At 41.5% G+C, this 19,850-nt stretch overlaps 1 protein-coding gene across 1 annotated transcript in view; it reads right to left on the bottom strand.

Annotated features, from left to right (window-relative positions):
* MIB1 (mindbomb E3 ubiquitin protein ligase 1) overlaps positions 1–19,850 on the bottom strand; it is a 262,296-nt gene that overhangs the window by 217,731 nt on the left and 24,715 nt on the right. The window contains 1 exon segment of the mRNA XM_030213434.1: positions 4,786–4,957. Within this exon segment, the coding sequence (XP_030069294.1) occupies positions 4,786–4,957 (172 nt within the window).

The following is a 19,850-nucleotide window of genomic DNA, read 5'->3' as shown; positions in this document are numbered from 1 at the left end:
GGAGGCGGGGCTGGTGGTTGGGAGGCGGGGATAGTGCTGGGCAGACTTATACGGTCTGTGCCCTGAAGAACACAGGTACAAATCAAAGTAGGGTATACACAAAAAGTAGCACACTTGAGTTGTCTTATTGGGCAGACTGGATGGACCGTGCAGGTCTTTTTTCTGCCGTCATCTACTATGTATGTTACTATGAGTCCTTTTCTTTATATGAAGACAAAGGACACAACGAGCTGGGCTACAGTTGGGCCCAAGGCACTGAATATACCAGGAATGAGTATCTGTGCCCGAGATGGTCCGGTTGCAGCAAGTACAACGTTTGAAGCCACTGGGAGTCTTCGATGACATGGAAGGAAAAACCGCACCGGCGAAATCAAACGGCTCGATTGTGCCAAGAAAAAAAGGCACAAAAAAGGAGAGACTCGGCCGCTATCGAAAAGAAAGGAAACTTTAACAGGGACAAACTACAGAAAAAATAAGGGGAAAATCTTTTTTTTTTTTTACAGCACTAAATGAAAAACAAAAAAAGAAGTGAAAAATCATGCTCAAAAAGTTCAGAAAGCTCTTTCCCAGGCGAGAGGAGCCACAGAAAAAGCTGTCGCTCCTTGCGCAGAAGAAAGAAATCTGAGGTACACGCTCGTGCGGCAGGCAGGAAGTCAGTTTGCGCATGTGCTGTGCGTCGCTGCATAAACACCAGAAAGTTCTGGCAAATCTTTTGGTTTTGCTGTATCTTTTATGCCTATTCCCAGGCCGGCGCGAATCGCAGACCCATGTGAGAGAACATTTCAGCCTGCTTGTCCTCGGAGAAAAAAAGTTATTGGAGCTGTTGCTAATCTAAAAAAGGATTGCTTGGAACTGGAAGGAATCCCCCAAAATCACAAATCTCAAGAATTTCTGACATGGCACTGGTGGCAAAATGGGAATATATAAAATAAGCTTTGGAGGTCCTAAAGAAGTGAGAAACTCCACTGGTCTCCCCACTGTAATCACTGACCTTAATGTTTCAAATCTGAAATGCCTGATCTTTAAGGCCCTGTTTGCTGTTTTAAACTTAATAAAGAAAAGACAAAAGCACTCTGGTTAAATCATTCTGACAGGTCTGATCCAGAAAAACTTACATTACCAGATGGGTCAACATTTAAGGTAGATTGTGTAACAAGGGTTTTGGGTCTCCTCTTGGATACAACATTATCATTAGAACTGCAGGTTAATCATACTGTAAGTACTGCTTATTTTTTAAAGCTACGTCAAATTTGCAAGATTCGCTCCCTGTTTAATGAAGACCATTTTTCCATACTGGTTCAGGCATTTGTTTTGTATCACTTGGATTACTGCAATAGCTTGTATTAGATTATTTCTGTTAAACTTTGTTTGAAACTTCAGTTACTTCAAAATACTACAGCTAACCTTTCATCTGAAAAAATTTGAGAACGCTACCCGTGCACTGGTTCACCTTCATTGACTGCCTTTACAAGCACATGTCAGTTTTAAGCTAGCATGTATGATCTACAAAGCTCTTGAATGATCTAGCCTAGACTAATCAATTTATTTTTATTTCCTAACAAACTGAGATCATCTAGAACTGAGGATTGCTGCTTAATCTATTTTCCCTCAATGCAAGGAGTATACCAAAATAAGATTGAAAATTCCATTTGTTACCAAGCTATGGAAGTCTGGTGCTTTTTACGAAGGGAACTGAAAACTCTGAACTCTTTATTTTGAACGTTATGGAGAATTAGCAGAATATAAATGCTATATTACACTACTTTCTTCAGATCCAGAATGGGATGAAGTTCCTCCTTTCTTTGGAACTACAAAATAGAACAGCCTAAGTTTGTCTTGTTGCAGGAACTGCTACAATTGCTCCTAAATCTAGTGGATTCTGCAGTGCGGGTTGGATGGCCATCACTTTGGCAACAGCTTAACAAGGGGAAAGAAGACAGACATCTGAGATGGCGATCACAAAAATTCCAGCTTATAACTGTTTTGTACTACGTCTAATACCCACTGAGTTGAGGTAATTTGGGTCCACTCATCCAAGAACTGAGATAAGCAATTGCCTACTTGTTCCTCTAGACTGTGGACCCAATGGGAAAGGGGATGGGACTTGATATACTGCCTTTCTGTGGTTACAATCAAAGTGGTTTACAAATTATATACAGGTACTTATTTTGTACCTGGGGCAATGAAGGGTTAAATGACTCGCCCAGAGTCACAAGCAGCTGTCTCATTGGTCCAATCTCATGGTTCCAGAGGAATATGGAAAATTTCCCTTCATGTCTGTTTGAAAGGAAAAGTTATGAGCTTGAAATTCTGACCAGTTATAAGATCCTCATTTTTCCTGGCCTACAGCATTCCGCCTCTCTAAATCTTGATCACGAAGAACTTAGTTAAAGTTTTGGGTGATTTCAAACCTCGGAGACTACCTGGTGACAAACCTACAACTTCTTTGAAGCAAAATTTTCCAGGTGCTTGCCAAAGAGGAGTTTGCCCTAAAGGAAGTCTGCTGAGATGAGTCTTGGAGGCACTATTCACAGACCAATTCTGCAACCACAGGATTCTATGGGAGGCCACAGAAAAGACCCATTCCTCATGCAGAATATCTAAGCAAATCAAGAAGATGATCAGCTACATAGGCTAGACACCTTTCTAAATTAAAGGAATCTGAAGTACCTTCTTTTGGACCTTTTGAAGAAGTATCTGCCCCCTGTTGTACATGGAGAAGGAAAGATCTGGAAACATAAGCACTGCAAATTACTACTTGAAGACTCAAAGCTGATTACATCAAAAAGATTGCTTAAGAAGGGTTTCTAGTTTTCAGGCCTCAACAGCCTTAAATGCCGTACTTAGACATTTTGGGAGCATACCACTCCAGAGAAATGAGGGTTTGTATCTAGGAAAAGCCTTAGGAGGACTTCCGATGCCCAAAAGAATGGGATTACTAGAAGTAGAAGAATCTTGAGGAGAAGAAATGGAAATTCCCATAAGTACTAGGGTTTCAGAAATAGTGGATGGTAACATCCTTGTGGGAAAAATTGTACCACAGAACAATCATCTCCTTCGTGCACTGGTATTTCCCCTTCTAGCTCGTCTCTTTTGAGAATCAGTCTTGCTAATGACACTCAGCAGTCTGAAAGAGGTACTGACAAGATAGAATTAAAATCCCAGTCTTCTGAAGGCTGCAAACATCTGTACTTTGGAGCAGAAGGTTGCATAGAATCATTAAACACTACATGAAAAGAGTCTGAATCCTGAATATTCTGGGCTCTCTTCAAGAAGAAAGCCTTATGGAGCAAAAGAACAAATTCTGGGGAAAAAGGAAAGCTTTCGGTACAGGACTGTCCCGAGATTAAATGATTTGCATCAGTAAACGGCAGAGACTGATCCTGAAGAATATCCAACAGCTGAGGTACTTGTACCTTGGTCTGGGCTAAAGTCAATACAGCAGACTGAGACTACCAGGAAGATGGAGCTATTTTACTTCCAGATTCACTCTTGGAACCACAAACGCTCAATGAAGGAGAAACAATCTCCTCTCTGCCCTGAAACACTTTTTTTCTTTTTTTATGTACAGGTAGAGTCTAGCATCGCAGTCCGGATCAGCTAAAATATCACCAGAACAATTAGTACAATCACCTGTGGCTGCATGTCTTCCCCCACAGCATTAGCGGTGCTCAACATACTCATTGGATGCTTCAATTAAGAGGATAACTTACTATTACTTCCAGCACCTCAGTTACACAGGAAAATTGAGGCTGGTGCTGCAGCCTAGTCCCTGATGGTTACTACCTCCATACAAAGAGTTCCTTCTTCATCTGTCAGGTGATGGGTCATTTCTCTGCTGGAGCCATTTTCGGGGAAGCCTGGGTGTTTGGCTGCTTTATATGGAGGTAGTAACCATCAGGGACTAGGCTGCAGAACCAGCCTCAATTTTCCTGTGTAACTGAGGTGCCCAATGTCCAAATTAATCCTCCTTTAAATAAATGTAATATGGAGTGTCTCCCTTCCTTACATGGTTACCAGTTGACCAGCTGAGTCAAGCGTTCTCTTCCCAATCAATCTAGGAGCTGCACAAAATACTGAACACCTATGGCTGCACAGTGCTCTTATAGTCTGTCTCCACTCATCTGCTAGCTGATGGACATAACTCGCAGGTTCTGGACTGGTCTGGTGCTAAGGAAAGGCTATATATCAAATACCAATAAATCATAAAACATGAAACTAATGGCCAGCAAGCTAGTTTTTTTTTCAGCACACAAATAAGCTGTGGCTTCTGTTACCAGAGAGTATGACCAAAGGAGGAAAAGTCCAAAAAGAAATTATTAGCCAGGTAGATCTGGGAGAGCCACTTCTCATCCCTGGAAATTATCTATGAGAAATAGATCCAATTTTAGGAATCTACAGGTACTCATGACCCAGATTGATGTCTATCACTTCTAGGATGCTGGGCTTGATGACCATTAGTCTGACTCAGTATGGCTTCTCTTATGTTCTTAGGACAAATAGTTTAGATCTAAAACCCTAGTCATACTGTTGAACTAAATAACCAAAACTATCCAAATTACAAACAGAACACACTCAACTGAACTGAAAAAAGTAAAACACTAAATGTATTCACTTTTTTTCAATTGTGCACCTGACTTCAATTTTAGCCTTATCCACCATGATATGAAAACAGAGGAATTATCACAATTGGAAAACCTTTTCCTGCTTCCTAAGCAATACATTGGAAGCAGCCATTTAATAATTCCACTTCATCAGAAGGCAGCTCAGATTGCTCTTGCTTACCTTTCACTTCCTGGTGTAGTGATGCGGTAAAAACGATGCCTCAGATGATGCTTGTCTCCATGATAACATACAGTGCACAGATCATAGTTGGTACATTCTGCACATTTCCATCGGATGCCAATAATGGGTTGTTGGCGACATGTATCGCACATAGTTCCATCATGCTTGATGCCTGATGTAAAAGAATAAGTACAGATCAGTTTTAAGACTTGCAACTGTCAGATTATGTAACACTAAGAAAAAAGGCCCGTTTCTGACACAAATGAAACGGGCGCTAGCAAGGTTTTCCTTGGAGTGTGTATGTTTGAGAGAGTGTATGTGAGAGTGATTGTGTGTGAGAGAGAGAGTGAATGTGCGAGTGTGTGTGAGAGAGAGAGTCTGGGTGCGAGTGTGTCTGTGAGAGAGAGAGCTTGTGTGTGTGTGTGTGAGAATGAGAGTGTGTGCAAGTGCGTATGTGAGACACAGTGTGAGAGAGAGAGAGAGTGTTTCACACAGATACAGTGTGTGCGAGAGAGAGTATGTGTGTGAGACACAGACTCTCTGTAAGACTGAGTGTATGAGACCAAGAGAGTGTGTGAGTGACTGTGTGACACATAGAAAGTGAATGTGATACAGTGTGAGACACAGAGTGTGTGAGAGACAGTGTGTGAGAATGAGAGAAAGACATTGACTGTGAGAGAGAGTGTGTGTGAGAGAGTGTGTGTGACAGAGATACCTCCCCCCCTCTCTGGTGTCAGGCCCCCCCTCCCTCCCTCTGGTGTCAGGTCCCCCCCCCCCCCCCCTCTCTCTCTCTCCTCTCTCTGGTGTCTGAGCGTTACTGTGCAGGACGCTGAGCTCTGGCTGTGCTTCAAGGAACTGACCAATCCTATTTAATAGAATGCACCTCCAACATTCTGAAGCCGAGAAACCTCGTGTGGTTGGTCACTTCTGCTTGTGACGAACCCGGAAGTACGTGATGTCAATTCAGGAGATGGATACAGAGAGCAGAAATGCCTCAGCCATGCAGTCAGCTTCAGAATGTTGGATTTGCGTTTTATTATATAGGATGTTAAAAAAATAATAAATAAATAAAAACAAAAAACATTACCACTATAGTTTAAAATAGTGTTTCCCCGTTCTCTCCTGATTGTATATCTAGCCAGTCAGCTTTTCACAATTATCACAATCAATATACATAATACAGATTTGCACACTCTGGGTATTCAAAGTATGCAAATCTATCTCACACATATTTGTTGTGGTAATCCTGAAAACTCAACTGGCGGGAAACACTTTTTTTTTTTAAACAGAAAGTTATACCATCTACTTATTTGAATCTTTTGAGTTTTGACAACCCTTAAGGCCAAAGGCCATGTACACTATGCTAGTGTAAATGAATACTAATCATTTAAAGCAAGTTGATTTCAACAGAGCTGCTAGCAATAGGGATGCTGTCATCACTACTGGAAAAGTACTGCAGTCTCAATTACAGTACTAATGTTACTCTTTACATAACAGTGATGCCATATACAGAATGAATGAACATACAAACCATTCTACTAACTTCTAATTTGAGGTAGAATAAGATCTTCAGTGCTCTCAAAACACAACAGTAGAAGAGAGAAGAAAGGAAAGTATTTTACGATTTTGCTATTCAAGTGCCAAAAATGTTTACTCTCCTTGAGAAGAGAAGAAAAAGAAAAGAAAAGGGAGACCCAAGACCACTTTACCAGAAACCAAATTAATTATGGACTGTATTACTAATCTTGTGCTCCTCATAAAAGAAGGTTTACTTGCTGCAACAAAAATGTCCTAAATTGGAGCTTGTAGCCCAAGGAAGCAACTAGGCCAGGGGTGGGCAACCTACAACCCACCAATTGTATGCAGCCTGTGACACCATGGAAAGTATACAAAGAAAATGTCACTATCCAGAGTTCTGGTGATTTTAAATACTGTATTTCACAGATATTTTCAGAATAGCTACTCTATAAGTTTGTTTCCATCATTATAATTAAATTTGTGCTTATTTATCTATCACAGGTGGTCTATGGAGCTCTATGCATTTCTGGTTCTGATATTATATAATGTTGTGGCCACTAGGGACAATACTGACACGTGGCCCTCTGCATAAATGTTGTCCACCCCCAAACCAGGCAGTACTCAATTTCTAAGCTGCAAGAATCAATGAGAAGCAGTTATGATTCTACTTCTGCATTTAGGAGCGAGAGAGAGTGTGTGTGCATGAGTGCGAGGGTGTAAAAATTGAAGGAGTGGGGAGATGCTGGAAATGACTGTTGCTGTTGTCCATTCTAGTTAAGTGGAACGGACATTTCTGCCATCATGCTGTGTCTTTCTTCAGGGTATGTGTACAAGGAAAGGATAACGAGGTTAGGGCTCTTCAGCTTGGAAAAGAGAGAGATGGCTAAGGGGGGGGATATGATTGAGGTCTATAAAGTGAGTCGATTCTTCACTCTTTCAAGAAGTACAAAGACCAGGGGACATGCAATGAAATAACATGGAAATACTTTTAAAACAAATAGGAGGATTTTTTTTCCACTCAAAGAATAGTTAAGCTCTGGAACTTGTGGGAAGAACAACTGACTGGTTAAGATGGAACCCCTACATGACTTTAGGAAGGAACTTGGGGTAGGTACGGAGGACTACTCTGTTGTGATGAAATTTAATTTATGGTGGGTGAGCTACTAGTGAGATGAAGTGACCAACACCAGAAATACAACTTTCCATGTCAAAAATTTTGGATAGCAGGTATCCAGAGGCTCAAAAAGAACTTTCATCAGCTAGGTGAGAACTATGTTTCAATCCCATGACACAACTGGAGGTTTGGTAGGAAGCTTTGTCAACAACAAACCTCTCATGACATGAACAACTAAAGGTTGTACAGATATGGACTCACCTTCTATACGCTGATGATGAACACCAATTCCACTAAGATGAACCCTTACAGAGTTGGTTTCCAAATCAGACTCATTGCCCTCACAACGAATGGGAAACCTTCTCCATTTAAAAGAGTAACACATCTTAGCAGAGTCTTTCCTGGAAGCCCGCAGAGATACAGAAGACACCCTCAGGCAATCTGAGGTACTTGAATTCTAAGCTCTCAAAATCCAAGCCATGGGGGCCAGAAATTGGAGGTTGGGATGCATTAGAGACCTCTTATTCTGCGTGATGAAGCCTGGAAAGCAGTCCAATCTCCATAGATCTCCTAAAGACATCTTCAGAAGAAGAGGGAACCATATCTGTCACGGCCAATGAAGAGCAATCAGTATCATGGTAACTTGGTCTTGCATGAGTTTCAGCAAGGTCTTCTCTATCAAAGGTATAGGAAGATACCCATACAGAAGTCCTCTTCCCCAATGTAGGAGAAAGTCATCTGATGCTAGTCTGTTGTGTGATCCAAGCCTAGAGCTTTACGAGGAAATTTATAGCCCAAGACAGACATCATCTATGCCTGGGCTCCTTCTCCATCTCCAACTTAAATGGGATCGCTGTAGCCATCTCCCTGACAAAACCAGTAAAAGAGTGCCTCTGGAGGAGATTTTCGTCTCTCTTGAGGAGGCAAGAGATCAGATGGGATACCCATGAGCAGTTCCAATCAGATTCCTCTTCCTCTCGAGAATCAGGAGACTTGAGTCTGCACCGGCCTAGACCTAGTAGAACGACGACCATCCTCCAAGGAGTGTCGAGGTGCAGCCCTTCCCTCAGACTCCAGGGAAGCTCCCTCCCTCAATGTCAGAGGGAGTACTGTCAGGTCACATCTCAGTTCTGACACCCTGCAAGGTGCCAGTGTTGATGTTCTGGGCATCGGCATTGGTGGAATCCGAGTGTCTGGGGCTGTTCCACTGAGAGCGCAAGCACCCTTGATGCCAAAGAGGGAGCTCCCTGCAGCAACTGCAACAGCTCCTCTCGGAGCATGCTCCCTAACTATTCACTGAGGGCGGGCATTGGCAAAGGCACAGGAGCTGGGGCGGAAGCAGCCTGCGAAGTCATCGGTGCTGAACTGGTGACGGGGACCTGGCCGCTCAATAACTGGTGCACCAAAACCACTTCCACAGAGGGGGAGTGCTCCGCTAGATGCCGGCACTTCTCGGGTATTAGAGACTCCAATGCCGCAGCGCTCCTGGCACCAGGCGTCGAGGAGGACCAATGCATATGTTTCCTGAGCTTCTCCTAATGCATAGACCCTTGATCTTCAGGTGCAGCCAGTCCAAAGTGGACCAGTCCTGAGGCCTGCTAACAGCATCCGGTGTCATTGCAGACGGAGACCCACTCAATGCTGGTGCGATTACGGGTGTCGAAGCAGCCATGGAGGTCAATGCTACAGGTGCTGAAGATGATGGTCCGGCCTTCGAAGAGCCAAAAAGCTTTTCCTGTTGAGCCAATCGCACTGTGTCCTGGCCTGGAAACTTAAACACGTAAAACAATGCTTCCCGAGGGAAACTTTTCGTAATCTGGTACAAATCAATAGTAATAAGCCACTTAGATTACTGCAACGGAATCTACGCAGGATGCAAAGAACAAACCTTAAAGAAACTTCAGACCGCCCAAAACACGGCAGCTAGGCTTATTTTTGGAAAAACGAGATTTGGGTCATTCCACGTCAAGTGGTCTGGTGGTCCCTGCTCGACCATCACGGATTTCGATGACATTTTCTGTGAACATTCATACATGTTCCCAATGAACATTGATAAAGTTTTACGTTCGCCGATGCAATACTTGCTGAGATATAGTAATCTGTTTGACCCCATACTGAAGCCTACTATGGTATGACTCCGAGATTTCGGCAACTTTGAGACACTATCTCCGGCAATATTTTGTTGAGAGAAACAAAACCTGGCCATCTTGTACAACTTTTTGGGCTCTATTAAAAAAATAATTAAAAAAATCTTCATGAGTGATTTCCATGAAGAAAATTTGGAGCAAACTTGGTCTGAAAAATTTGCGGCTCGAAAAAATTGTAAAGTTTGGCTTTTTATATCTCTGGAATTAAAGGTGTGATAAACGTGAAAATTTGCACACAACAACTTATCAACACAAGGTTTTTGATATAAAATTTCATTCTCCTAATATTTTCCATTAGTTCACAAATTGAGTGTAAAGTTGATGATTTTTGCAAAAACGCCAAAAATAGGGTATTTTTAGCCCACTTTTAAAAAAAAAAGACCTTCTGGAAACTCTTTTTAATCATTTTCATTAGAAAGAGCATGTTTCAAACCCCAGTTGGGTTGGTTTTTCATCGCTGGCATATAAGGCCCTAGAAATAGCGACAAAGTTGAGGACGTTGCTATCACAACATCATATACTTCAACATGCATTTTTCTATATTGTGTCGTTTTCTTTCCATTTCTGCTAAAGTATAAAGTGTATAATTCATTTTTTGTATGCTATCTGAATCTGTTAGTCTACTAGCGGTGCTTCTACACTGATGACATTGGTTAAATATTCTGTAAGTACCTTACTGATGCCGCACATTAGCATGTTTCGGCTATAGGATTCTGTACTGTGCAGGTGTAGTTGTATGTTTCTCTCATAACATAAGAATCTTTATAACTTCTCTTTTTCAGATTCACATTAATTTAATACACTTACTTCATATTATTAATTATTGCGATTTTGCTTAATATTCGAAAAATGTATGTCAAAGAGTCAACTGACAATCCCACTTTGCCCATTTGCGTTGTTGGAAAAAAATTGTTGTCAACTTGCCACCATGGTTCATTTTATTCTAAAGAAATTGGGCTGCATTATGTGCACAGCTTGTCCGCCAATGAAAAAATACTCATTACTCGGAGTTCACAGAAGACGACCAAATCTGCCTGCATCACAAAGCGATGTATTTGGAAAAGTACGAAATGAAGCAAAAGTCGTGCTGCAACCCATTCGACAAACACAATCACATAGTTAAACATGGACTGTTGAAAGCTGATCTAGCCACGTCCGATGATTTGAAAAAATTGAAAACAAATGTGAAGCCGGGCCAAAAAATGTGTTCCAAGTGTAAAGCCAAATATGTTTCCATGGTCGAAAGCAAGGCAGAGTCATCATCATCAGAAAATTACGATATGGACATTTCAGACACTCTTGATCAAAGTTTGACTGATTTGGGGACTTCTCCATTAAAAATTCGGAGGCTGGCCAGTAGGGATAAAACTGGATATGTGAAACAAAAAAATTGAACACGTGCAGAAAGTGGTAGCAGAAAAAATAATGGTAGCCGCTGCAGTATCAGCCGAAGATATTGGACAAACTAGCAAGTCGGGTACTAAGGAATGCCTGTCATGCCAAGATTACACTGACCTAATCGAAGATGTGAAAACGAAAATTAAAATATCCAATAGATCCATGAAAATTCAATTATTGACTTTGGCCCCAAAGAGTTGGTCAATACCAGTGACAGCAAAAACATTTAGCGTTTCAGAACGTATGGTTAAAACACTGCGAAAATTAAAGCAAGAGAGAGGCATTTGTGCACTACTGGATGCAAAAGTTGGCAAACTGCTACCAAAGACAATCGCCGACAAAGTTCGAGATATCTACGAGGATGATGAATTTAGCAGGATGTGCCCTGGTAAAAAAGATTTTGTTTCTGTTCAGCTTGATGGCATCAAGGTTCAAAAACAAAAGCGGTTGCTACTGTGCAATCTGGAAGAACTGTATGTAGCATATCAAAACAAATATGGTGCTGAAATTGTTTTTTCCAAATTCTGTGAGCTCAGACCAAAGTGGTGTGTTACTGTCGGTGCCTCAGGCACACATTCCGTCTGTGTCTGCACCATCCATCAGAATGTTAAGCTTATGCTACAAGATGCCAACATTAAAGAAAACTACAAGATGCTCATGGGAAAGGCAGTTTGCGATCTGGACGCCAAAGATTGTATGTTGCAGCGATGCCAAAACTGTCCTGGTGAAGAGGCACTGATAGCATATTTGGAAGAAATATTTGAGGACTGGGATTCAAAAGAATCAATAGAATTCAAACAATGGGTTCATACTGACTGTGAAATGCTCGAAACAAATGTTCTCACTGTTGACAACTTTATTGAAAAACTCGCTAGCAAAATTTGGAAACTGACTGGCCACCACTTCACTTCAAAACAGCAAAACGAATATTTGAAGTCATTAAAAGCTGGCCTAAAAGAAACCGAACTTATCATACTGATGGATTTTGCGCAGAACTACTCGTTTGTTGTCCAAGACGCTGCTCAAGGCTTTCACTGGGAGAATTCACAATGCACAGTGCATCCATTCGTCGCTTATTATATCAATAAAGATGGCGTGCTGCAAATTGTCAACTGCTGCATAATTTCTGATCATATGCAACATGATACGGTTTCCATGCACATGTTCATTCGGAAGCTGATTGAGTTTTTGACGAATAAAACAAAGATTACAAGAATATACTACTTTAGTGATGGTTCAGCAGCACAATACAAAAATTACAAAAATTTGGTCAATCTGTGCAATCACAAGAATGATTTTGAAACTGAGGCCGAATGGAACTTTTTTGCCACGAGTCACGGCAAGTCACCATGTGATGGAGTTGGTGGCACGACTAAACGTTTGACTGCTCGAGCCAGCCTCCAGCGACCATTAACCAACCAAATACTGACGCCGAAAGATCTGTTTAACTTTTGTGACAAAAACATTCATGGAATCAAATATATGTATGTTCCGACTGAAGAAATCCAAGAAAACAGGATGCTGCAAGAAGAAAGATGGAAAGCTAGCTGCACAATAGCTGGCACAAGAGATCATCACCAATTTGTGCCAGTTGATTCGAATTCGATTTCTGTCAGCAAAGTTTCAAATGATACGATTAACTTTGTGGCCAAAATTTCCAATATCGTCGATCCTAATTTAGAATTGGCCAAACTATTGCCTGGTTGTTATGTTGCCTGCATTTATGACAATAAGTGGTGGGTAGGCAACGTTGTAGAAATTTCCATCAAACAAAATGATGCACTGGTAACATTTATGCATCCACCAGGCACGGCTCATTCATTTTATTGGCCTGAAAGAAAAGATGTTTGTTGGGTTCCAGCACAACATCTTATTTGTGTGCTTCCAGCGCCATCAGTTACGTCGTCAGGTCACCAGTATCAATTTCCAGCAGTGACACTAAAGAAAGTGGCTCGTAAATTCAATAATAAATAAGCAATCGTTGGAATTTGGCAGTTCATACAAACATTACGGACTTCGGCTTGGGAACCATTTAAGATACCTAATTTAGGCTTAGGAACCTAGGATGAGCTGCCCTATCATCGGCTTGGGAACCGGACAAATACTCACACAAGGCTTTGGAACCTTGATGAAGAAACCAACTAGAGGCTTGGGATCCTCATTCAAGAAACCCACCCGTGGCTGGTATTGCACAGCTATTGGGCGTGACCCCTATGGTGATGGGGCTACTGGTTCAAGTTCCTGAACTGGTAGTGACAATGTCACCATGGACCAATGCAATTTAGGTACTAATAATGTCTGTATAAAATAAACAAGATGAAAAATAATAGAATGCATGTGATGTTGCGATAGCAGCGTGTGATAGCAAATTTGTCTCTATTTCTAGGACCTTATATGCCAGCGATGAAAATCCAACCCTACTTTTTTAAGAGGTTTGAAACATGCTCTTTCTAATGAAAATGATTAAAAAGAGTTTCCAGAAGGTCTTTCTTTGTAAAAGTGGGCTAAAAATACCCTATTTTTGGCGTTTTTGCAAAAATCATCAACTTTACACTCAATTTGTGAATTAATGGAAAATAATAGGAGAATGAAATTTTATATTCAAAAACCTTGTGTTGATAAGTTGTTGTATGCAAAGTTTCACGTTCCAGAGATATAAAAAGCCAAACTTTTCAGACCAAGTTTGCTCCAAATTTTCTTCATGGAAATCGCTCATGAAGATTTTTTTATTATTTTGTTTAATAGAGCCCAAAAAGTTGTACAAGATGGCCAAGTTTTGTTTCTCTCAACAAAATACTGCCGGAGATACAGTGTCTCAAAGTTGCCGAAATCTCGGAGTCATACCATAGAAGGCTGCAGTATGGGGTCAAACAGATTACTATATCTCAGCAAGTATTGCATCGGCGAACGTAAAATTTTACCAATGTTCACTGGGGACACGTATGAATGTTCACAGAAAATTTCATCGAAATCCGTGATGGTCGAGCAGGGCACTTTTCTGAAATCAGACCACTTGACATGGAATGACCCATTTGAAAGTTCAAAACCCCTCCGTGAAAAATTACACTGGCTCCCAATCAAAGAACGCATTGCCTTCAAAATCTGCACCCTGGTTCACAAAAAATCAACCACGGAGAAGCCCCTGGATACATGTCAGACTTAATCGACTTACCTAAGTACATAAGTACATAAGTAGTGCCATACTGGGAAAGACCAAAGGTCCATCTAGCCCAGCATCCTGTCACCGACAGTGGCCAATCCAGGTCAAGGGCACCTGGCACGCTCCCCAAACGTAAAAACATTCCAGACAAGTTATACCTAAAAATGCGGAATTTTTCCAAGCCCATTTAATAGCGGTCTATGGACTTGTCCTTTAGGAATCTATCTAACCCCTTTTTAAACTCCGTCAAGCTAACCGCCCGTACCACGTTCTCCGGCAACGAATTCCAGAGTCTAATTACACGTTGGGTGAAGAAAAATTTTCTCCGATTCGTTTTAAATTTACCACACTGTAGCTTCAACTCATGCCCTCTAGTCCTAGTATTTTTGGATAGCGTGAACAGTCGCTTCACATCCACCCGATCCATTCCACTCATTATTTTATACACTTCTATCATATCTCCCCTCAGCCGTCTCTTCTCCAAGCTGAAAAGCCCTAGCCTTCTCAGCCTCTCTTCATAGGAAAGTCGTCCCATCCCCACTATCATTTTCGTCGCCCTTCGCTGTACCTTTTCCAATTCTACTATATCTTTTTTGAGATACGGAGACCAGTACTGAACACAATACTCCAGGTGCGGTCGCACCATGGAGCGATACAACGGCATTATAACATCCGCACACCTGGACTCCATACCCTTCCTAATAACACCCAACATTCTATTCGCTTTCCTAGCCGCAGCAGCACACTGAGCAGAAGGTTTCAGCGTATCATCGACGACGACACCCAGATCCCTTTCTTGATCCGTAACTCCTAACGCGGAACCTTGCAAGACGTAGCTATAATTCGGGTTCCTCTTACCCACATGCATCACTTTGCACTTGTCAACATTGAACTTCATCTGCCACTTGCACGCCCATTCTCCCAGTCTCGCAAGGTCCTCCTGTAATCGTTCACATTCCTCCTGCGACTTGACGACCCTGAATAATTTTGTGTCATCGGCGAATTTAATTACCTCACTAGTTATTCCCATCTCTAGGTCATTTATAAATACATTAAAAAGCAACGGACCCAGCACAGACCCCTGCGGGACCCCACTAACTACCCTCCTCCACTGAGAATACTGGCCACGCAATCCTACTCTCTGCTTCCTATCTTTCAACCAGTTCTTAATCCATAATAATACCCTACCTCCGATTCCATGACTCTGCAATTTCTTCAGGAGTCTTTCGTGCGGCACTTTGTCAAACGCCTTCTGAAAATCCAGATATACAATATCAACCGGCTCCCCATTGTCCACATGTTTGCTTACCCCCTCAAAAAAATGCATTAGATTGGTGAGGCAAGACTTCCCTTCACCTACCAGAAACACATCCAAATCAACATGAAAATATCTAAATCTACACTACCCAAGCTGCAAAGGACTTAAATACAAATCCATCTACACATCCAGCTTTTCCTACATAAGCACACAACTGTGGAATGTGTTACCAAAAGCCGTGAAAACAACTTACGCCCACCTAAACTTCCGGAAAATTCTGAAAACCACCTTGTTTAAAAAGGCATACCCTACCGACCCAACTTAAATGCCTGATCCCGGCTACACAAGAAAACTAAAGCACGTAATGAATATAACACAGCTCTGCTGCTCTACTATTCCTATTGTGGCTCTGCCACATGAACTTTATCCTAACACAACATCAAATGTATTTGTTCACACCGGAGTCTACTAACGACTTTCGGTACTTTGTAAGCCACATTGAGCCTACAAACAGGTTCGGGAAAATGTGGGATACAAATGTAACAAAATAAATAAATACATATGAAGACTAAGATCACAAACAGAGGAGTCATGATCTGACCCAAGGCACCAGTTATGCGGGTCCGTGAGTAAAATACTGCAACAACATTAGGTGCATCATTGAAGCCACTGGGGGCCTTCTGGGACATCAAAGAAAGAATTTCAGCTAAATTAAACTTCTCAATCTTGAGCAATTAAAAAAGGAGAAGCGTTCAAATTGAGGTCAGTGTTGTGGCCTAACCGCGCAGCCAGGTACGAAAAATAAAGGAAACAAAAAAAAAAAAAAAAAGACAAAAAACTAGAATAAAATACAAGGAATAAATTTAAAAATCAGGTAGTATCCATAGGGGAAGGCAAACGCGATAGCAAAAAAAAGTTCTGAAGAGCACAGCGTGAGGAGGAGACTATGCAAACGCGTTCTCTCAGATCCGCAGGAAAAAAGAGACCAGGGGACCCGCACTTGAGTGTTAGGTGAGAAGGCATCAGCGCATGCACTGTTGGATGCTGCTAGAACTTTCTCTGGTGCTAGCAAATCAGCATCCACACCGGGGCTCCACTGGATGATGTCACTTACATGTGGGAATAACACAGCTTGCTTGTCGTCAGAGAAAGATCTGGACAACTGCAACAATTATGACACCAGCTGTGGAAGCCAAAGAGAACAAGGCTGGAAATATTCAGAGCCTGAGCTGGAACTGAGTTGAGTCTTGAGCAGGGTAAACCAGTTGTTTTTTTTTTGTTTGTTTTTTTTTTTAAGGCCAATAGGGTACAATTAAAAGAAAAAACAGCTGACGTTGATTGAGGTCTATAAAACTCCCAAGTGGTGTAGAACAGGTAGAAGTGAATCAATTTTTCACTCTTTAAAAAGTACAAAGACCAGTGTACACTCAATGAAATTACATGGAAATGCTTTTAAAACAAGCAAGAGGAAATATTTTTCACTCAAAGAAGAGTTAAGCTCTGGAACTCGCTGCCAGAGGATGTGGTAACAGCGGTTAACATATCTGGGTTTAAAAAAGGTTTGGACAAGTTACCGGAGGAAAATCAATAGTCTATTATTAAGATGGACATGGGTGAAGCCATTCCTTGCCCTATGATTGGTGGCAATGAATGCTGCTACTAATTGGGTTTCTGCCAGGTACTTGTGACCTGGATTGGCCACTGCTGGAAGCAGGATACTGGGCTAGATGGATCATTGGTCTGACCCAGTATGGCTATTCATATGTTCTTAATGAACATACTCAATTTTTTTTTTTTTTTTTTTGAATTTCTGTAGATTTTTGGCTATTAGGGGTATAGGAGAATAAGCAAAATGAAAAACCAGATTCATCCTATGGCTAGTGTATCCTATGCGAGACCTATTTGTAGACACCAGTTTTGAGCAGTAGAGGTGTTTCAGTGCTGGCAAATAAATCTGAGGAGTTCCCCAGCACTGGAAGATAGACTGAAATATTTCAGTATCCAATAAACACGTGAGGCTGAAGAATTCTGCTGAGTGTCTACCGGTTTTGATTCCCAGGAATATCATGTGATTGAGTAGTACTTTTATACACTTAGCATCACCTTCCCAGAAAGGCTTCTTGCTTTTCTGATGCTGCAAGGTGCATATTATCAGTCTGCCTCCAATAATTTAGCCTTTGTAACTAGCTGAGAAGGGTTGCACTGCTTTGTATGCATTTTAAGCTCTAATTTTCATCCTTTTAGATAAAAATAAATATAAATGGAAGACAATCTTTATTTTTTTCTATTTATGTTTTGAATGTAACAATCAAGCTGAACAACCTCTATAGTTAGCTAAAAGAATTAAAAACTTATCCAAGTACAATCAATGAACTGAATTTAAATACAATAAGTAAGGTAAACAAAATAGCTCAAGTCCACAAATTAAGGAGAATCCAATATAACTAAAAGATTTAAAGAAAATTAAAAAAAAAGACTTAGAAGACCAATATGTCATAGGAAGGGTGCAGTTATCAATTTAACCATTATCTACTCCACTAGCCCCAAGTTGTAACTTATTTATTTGTTGCATTTGTATCTCACATTTTCCCACCTATTTGCAGGCTCAATGTGGCTTACACAGTACCGTGGTGGCGAGCGCCAATTCTAGTATGAGAAATACAGAGTGGTAGTTATTTTTTTTTAAATTTGAAATTGTTTATTGAACACAACATAATGGAAAAAATACACTGTCTGCCAGAACAGCCAACCGACTGCTCTGACATGTCCAGCAAACAAAATCCGACATCAACTGTAAATCACAATCTTTTTTGATAATTTTCTCCCTACCCACCCACCCTCCCACCCAAATCAACTCCCCCCCCCCCCTGCTCCCCCCTTATTCCCTCTTGGCAAAATCTCCTATACAGGTAATTCACTACTCCATAATCGTTCTATTTGAGACCATTCTTTCGCATCTGGCTTATATCTGCCTTGTCTTTTGTCAGTCAATTGTTCTAGGCCCACAATGTTCTTGATTCTCATTGTCCAGTCTGTGATTGTAGGTCCCAGTCTTTGTTTCCAATGGGCTGCTATCTCCAGCTTGGCGGCTGCCAACCCCAGTCTTTTAAGCCTCTTCTGCCACTTCTGGCCCCTTTTATTTCCCCATCCCAACAAACACCACGTAGGTTCTACCGGGAACTGTGTGTCCAATATGCGCGTCAAATGCATAGCTATTTCCACCCAGAAAGTCTGTATAAGAGGACATGACCACCAGACATGTAAGAAATTTCCTATTTCTGCTTCACACCTCCAACATTGATTAGATACCATAGGATACATTCGCTTTAGCCTATCGGGTGTGTAATACCATCTACTTAAAACTTTATATGCATTTTCTTTAATTAGTACACACACCGATGCTTTTTTCACCTCTAAACACATCCTCTCCCACTCCTTCACACTCATTTCCATATTTAAATCACGTTCCCATGCATTCATATAGGGCAATTTGAGCATCTTATCTCCCCTAATGTATTTATATAACCTTGAAATTCCTTTCCTCCCACTTTCCAGGGTCACCCAAATATTTTCCAATTGCTCCTTTTCCCTCGGGTCCGATGTCAACCACCCCTGTCCCGTCATGAAATGTCTAACCTGTATGTATGCAAAATAATCTGATTCTGGTAAATCAAACTTCCTCTTTAATGTCTTAAAGTCTCGCATTACCCCATCCGACATAAGATCCCTAAATCTCCGCAGGCCCTTTCGGTTCCACTCACGAAATACACCCCCCTCTTGTCCTGCGTGGAACTCATCTTCATGGGTTATATGCGCCAAAGTAGAGGTTTTCACCCCCTTCCGGAATTTATTTTTTAATACATCCCAGGTATGTTGCAGGTGTGACACAAAGGGACTACTATTCCCCTGAGGTAAACTGCACATCCGTCCGGACCCCCATACACCTTTCTCCAAATTACCCCTTGGAACCAGGTTTTGCTCTAAGGTCGCCACTGGTGATCTATCTCCTTTACTCCACTCCGCCACTTGTTTCAATTGGGCTGCTTGGTAGTACCATATTAAGTTGGGTAGTCCTCTTCCCCCTTCCTCTACTCCCTTCCACATAATTCTTTTCGAAGTTCTTGCTCTCTTACCCCCCCATACAAACCGGGAAATATCTGATTGTAATTTATTCAAAACCACTGGTGGAACTTCCAAAGGCAACGTTTGGAAAAGAAACAACATTCGCGGGACCAAGTTCATCTTAACCACCGCTATCCTGCCCCACCAGGACAGCAGCCCATTCTTCCATCGACTCATGTCTGTGCGCAGTTCCCTAAATAGGGGATCGTAATTTAATCCATATAACTTTGTTAGGTCCCTAGGAATCCAAATGCCCAGATATTTAAAGTTCTCCCGAGCTTGCCTGAAGGGAAATTTTTCCAACATAGCTTCAGTATCTGAAGGGGGCCCCACCACTCCCAACACCTC

This window comes from Microcaecilia unicolor, chromosome 1, assembly GCF_901765095.1.
Source record: "Microcaecilia unicolor chromosome 1, aMicUni1.1, whole genome shotgun sequence".
NCBI classification, from domain to species: domain Eukaryota; kingdom Metazoa; phylum Chordata; class Amphibia; order Gymnophiona; family Siphonopidae; genus Microcaecilia; species Microcaecilia unicolor.
Note: the sequence above shows the minus strand (reverse complement) of the source record. Positions and strands in the feature narration are given on the sequence as shown.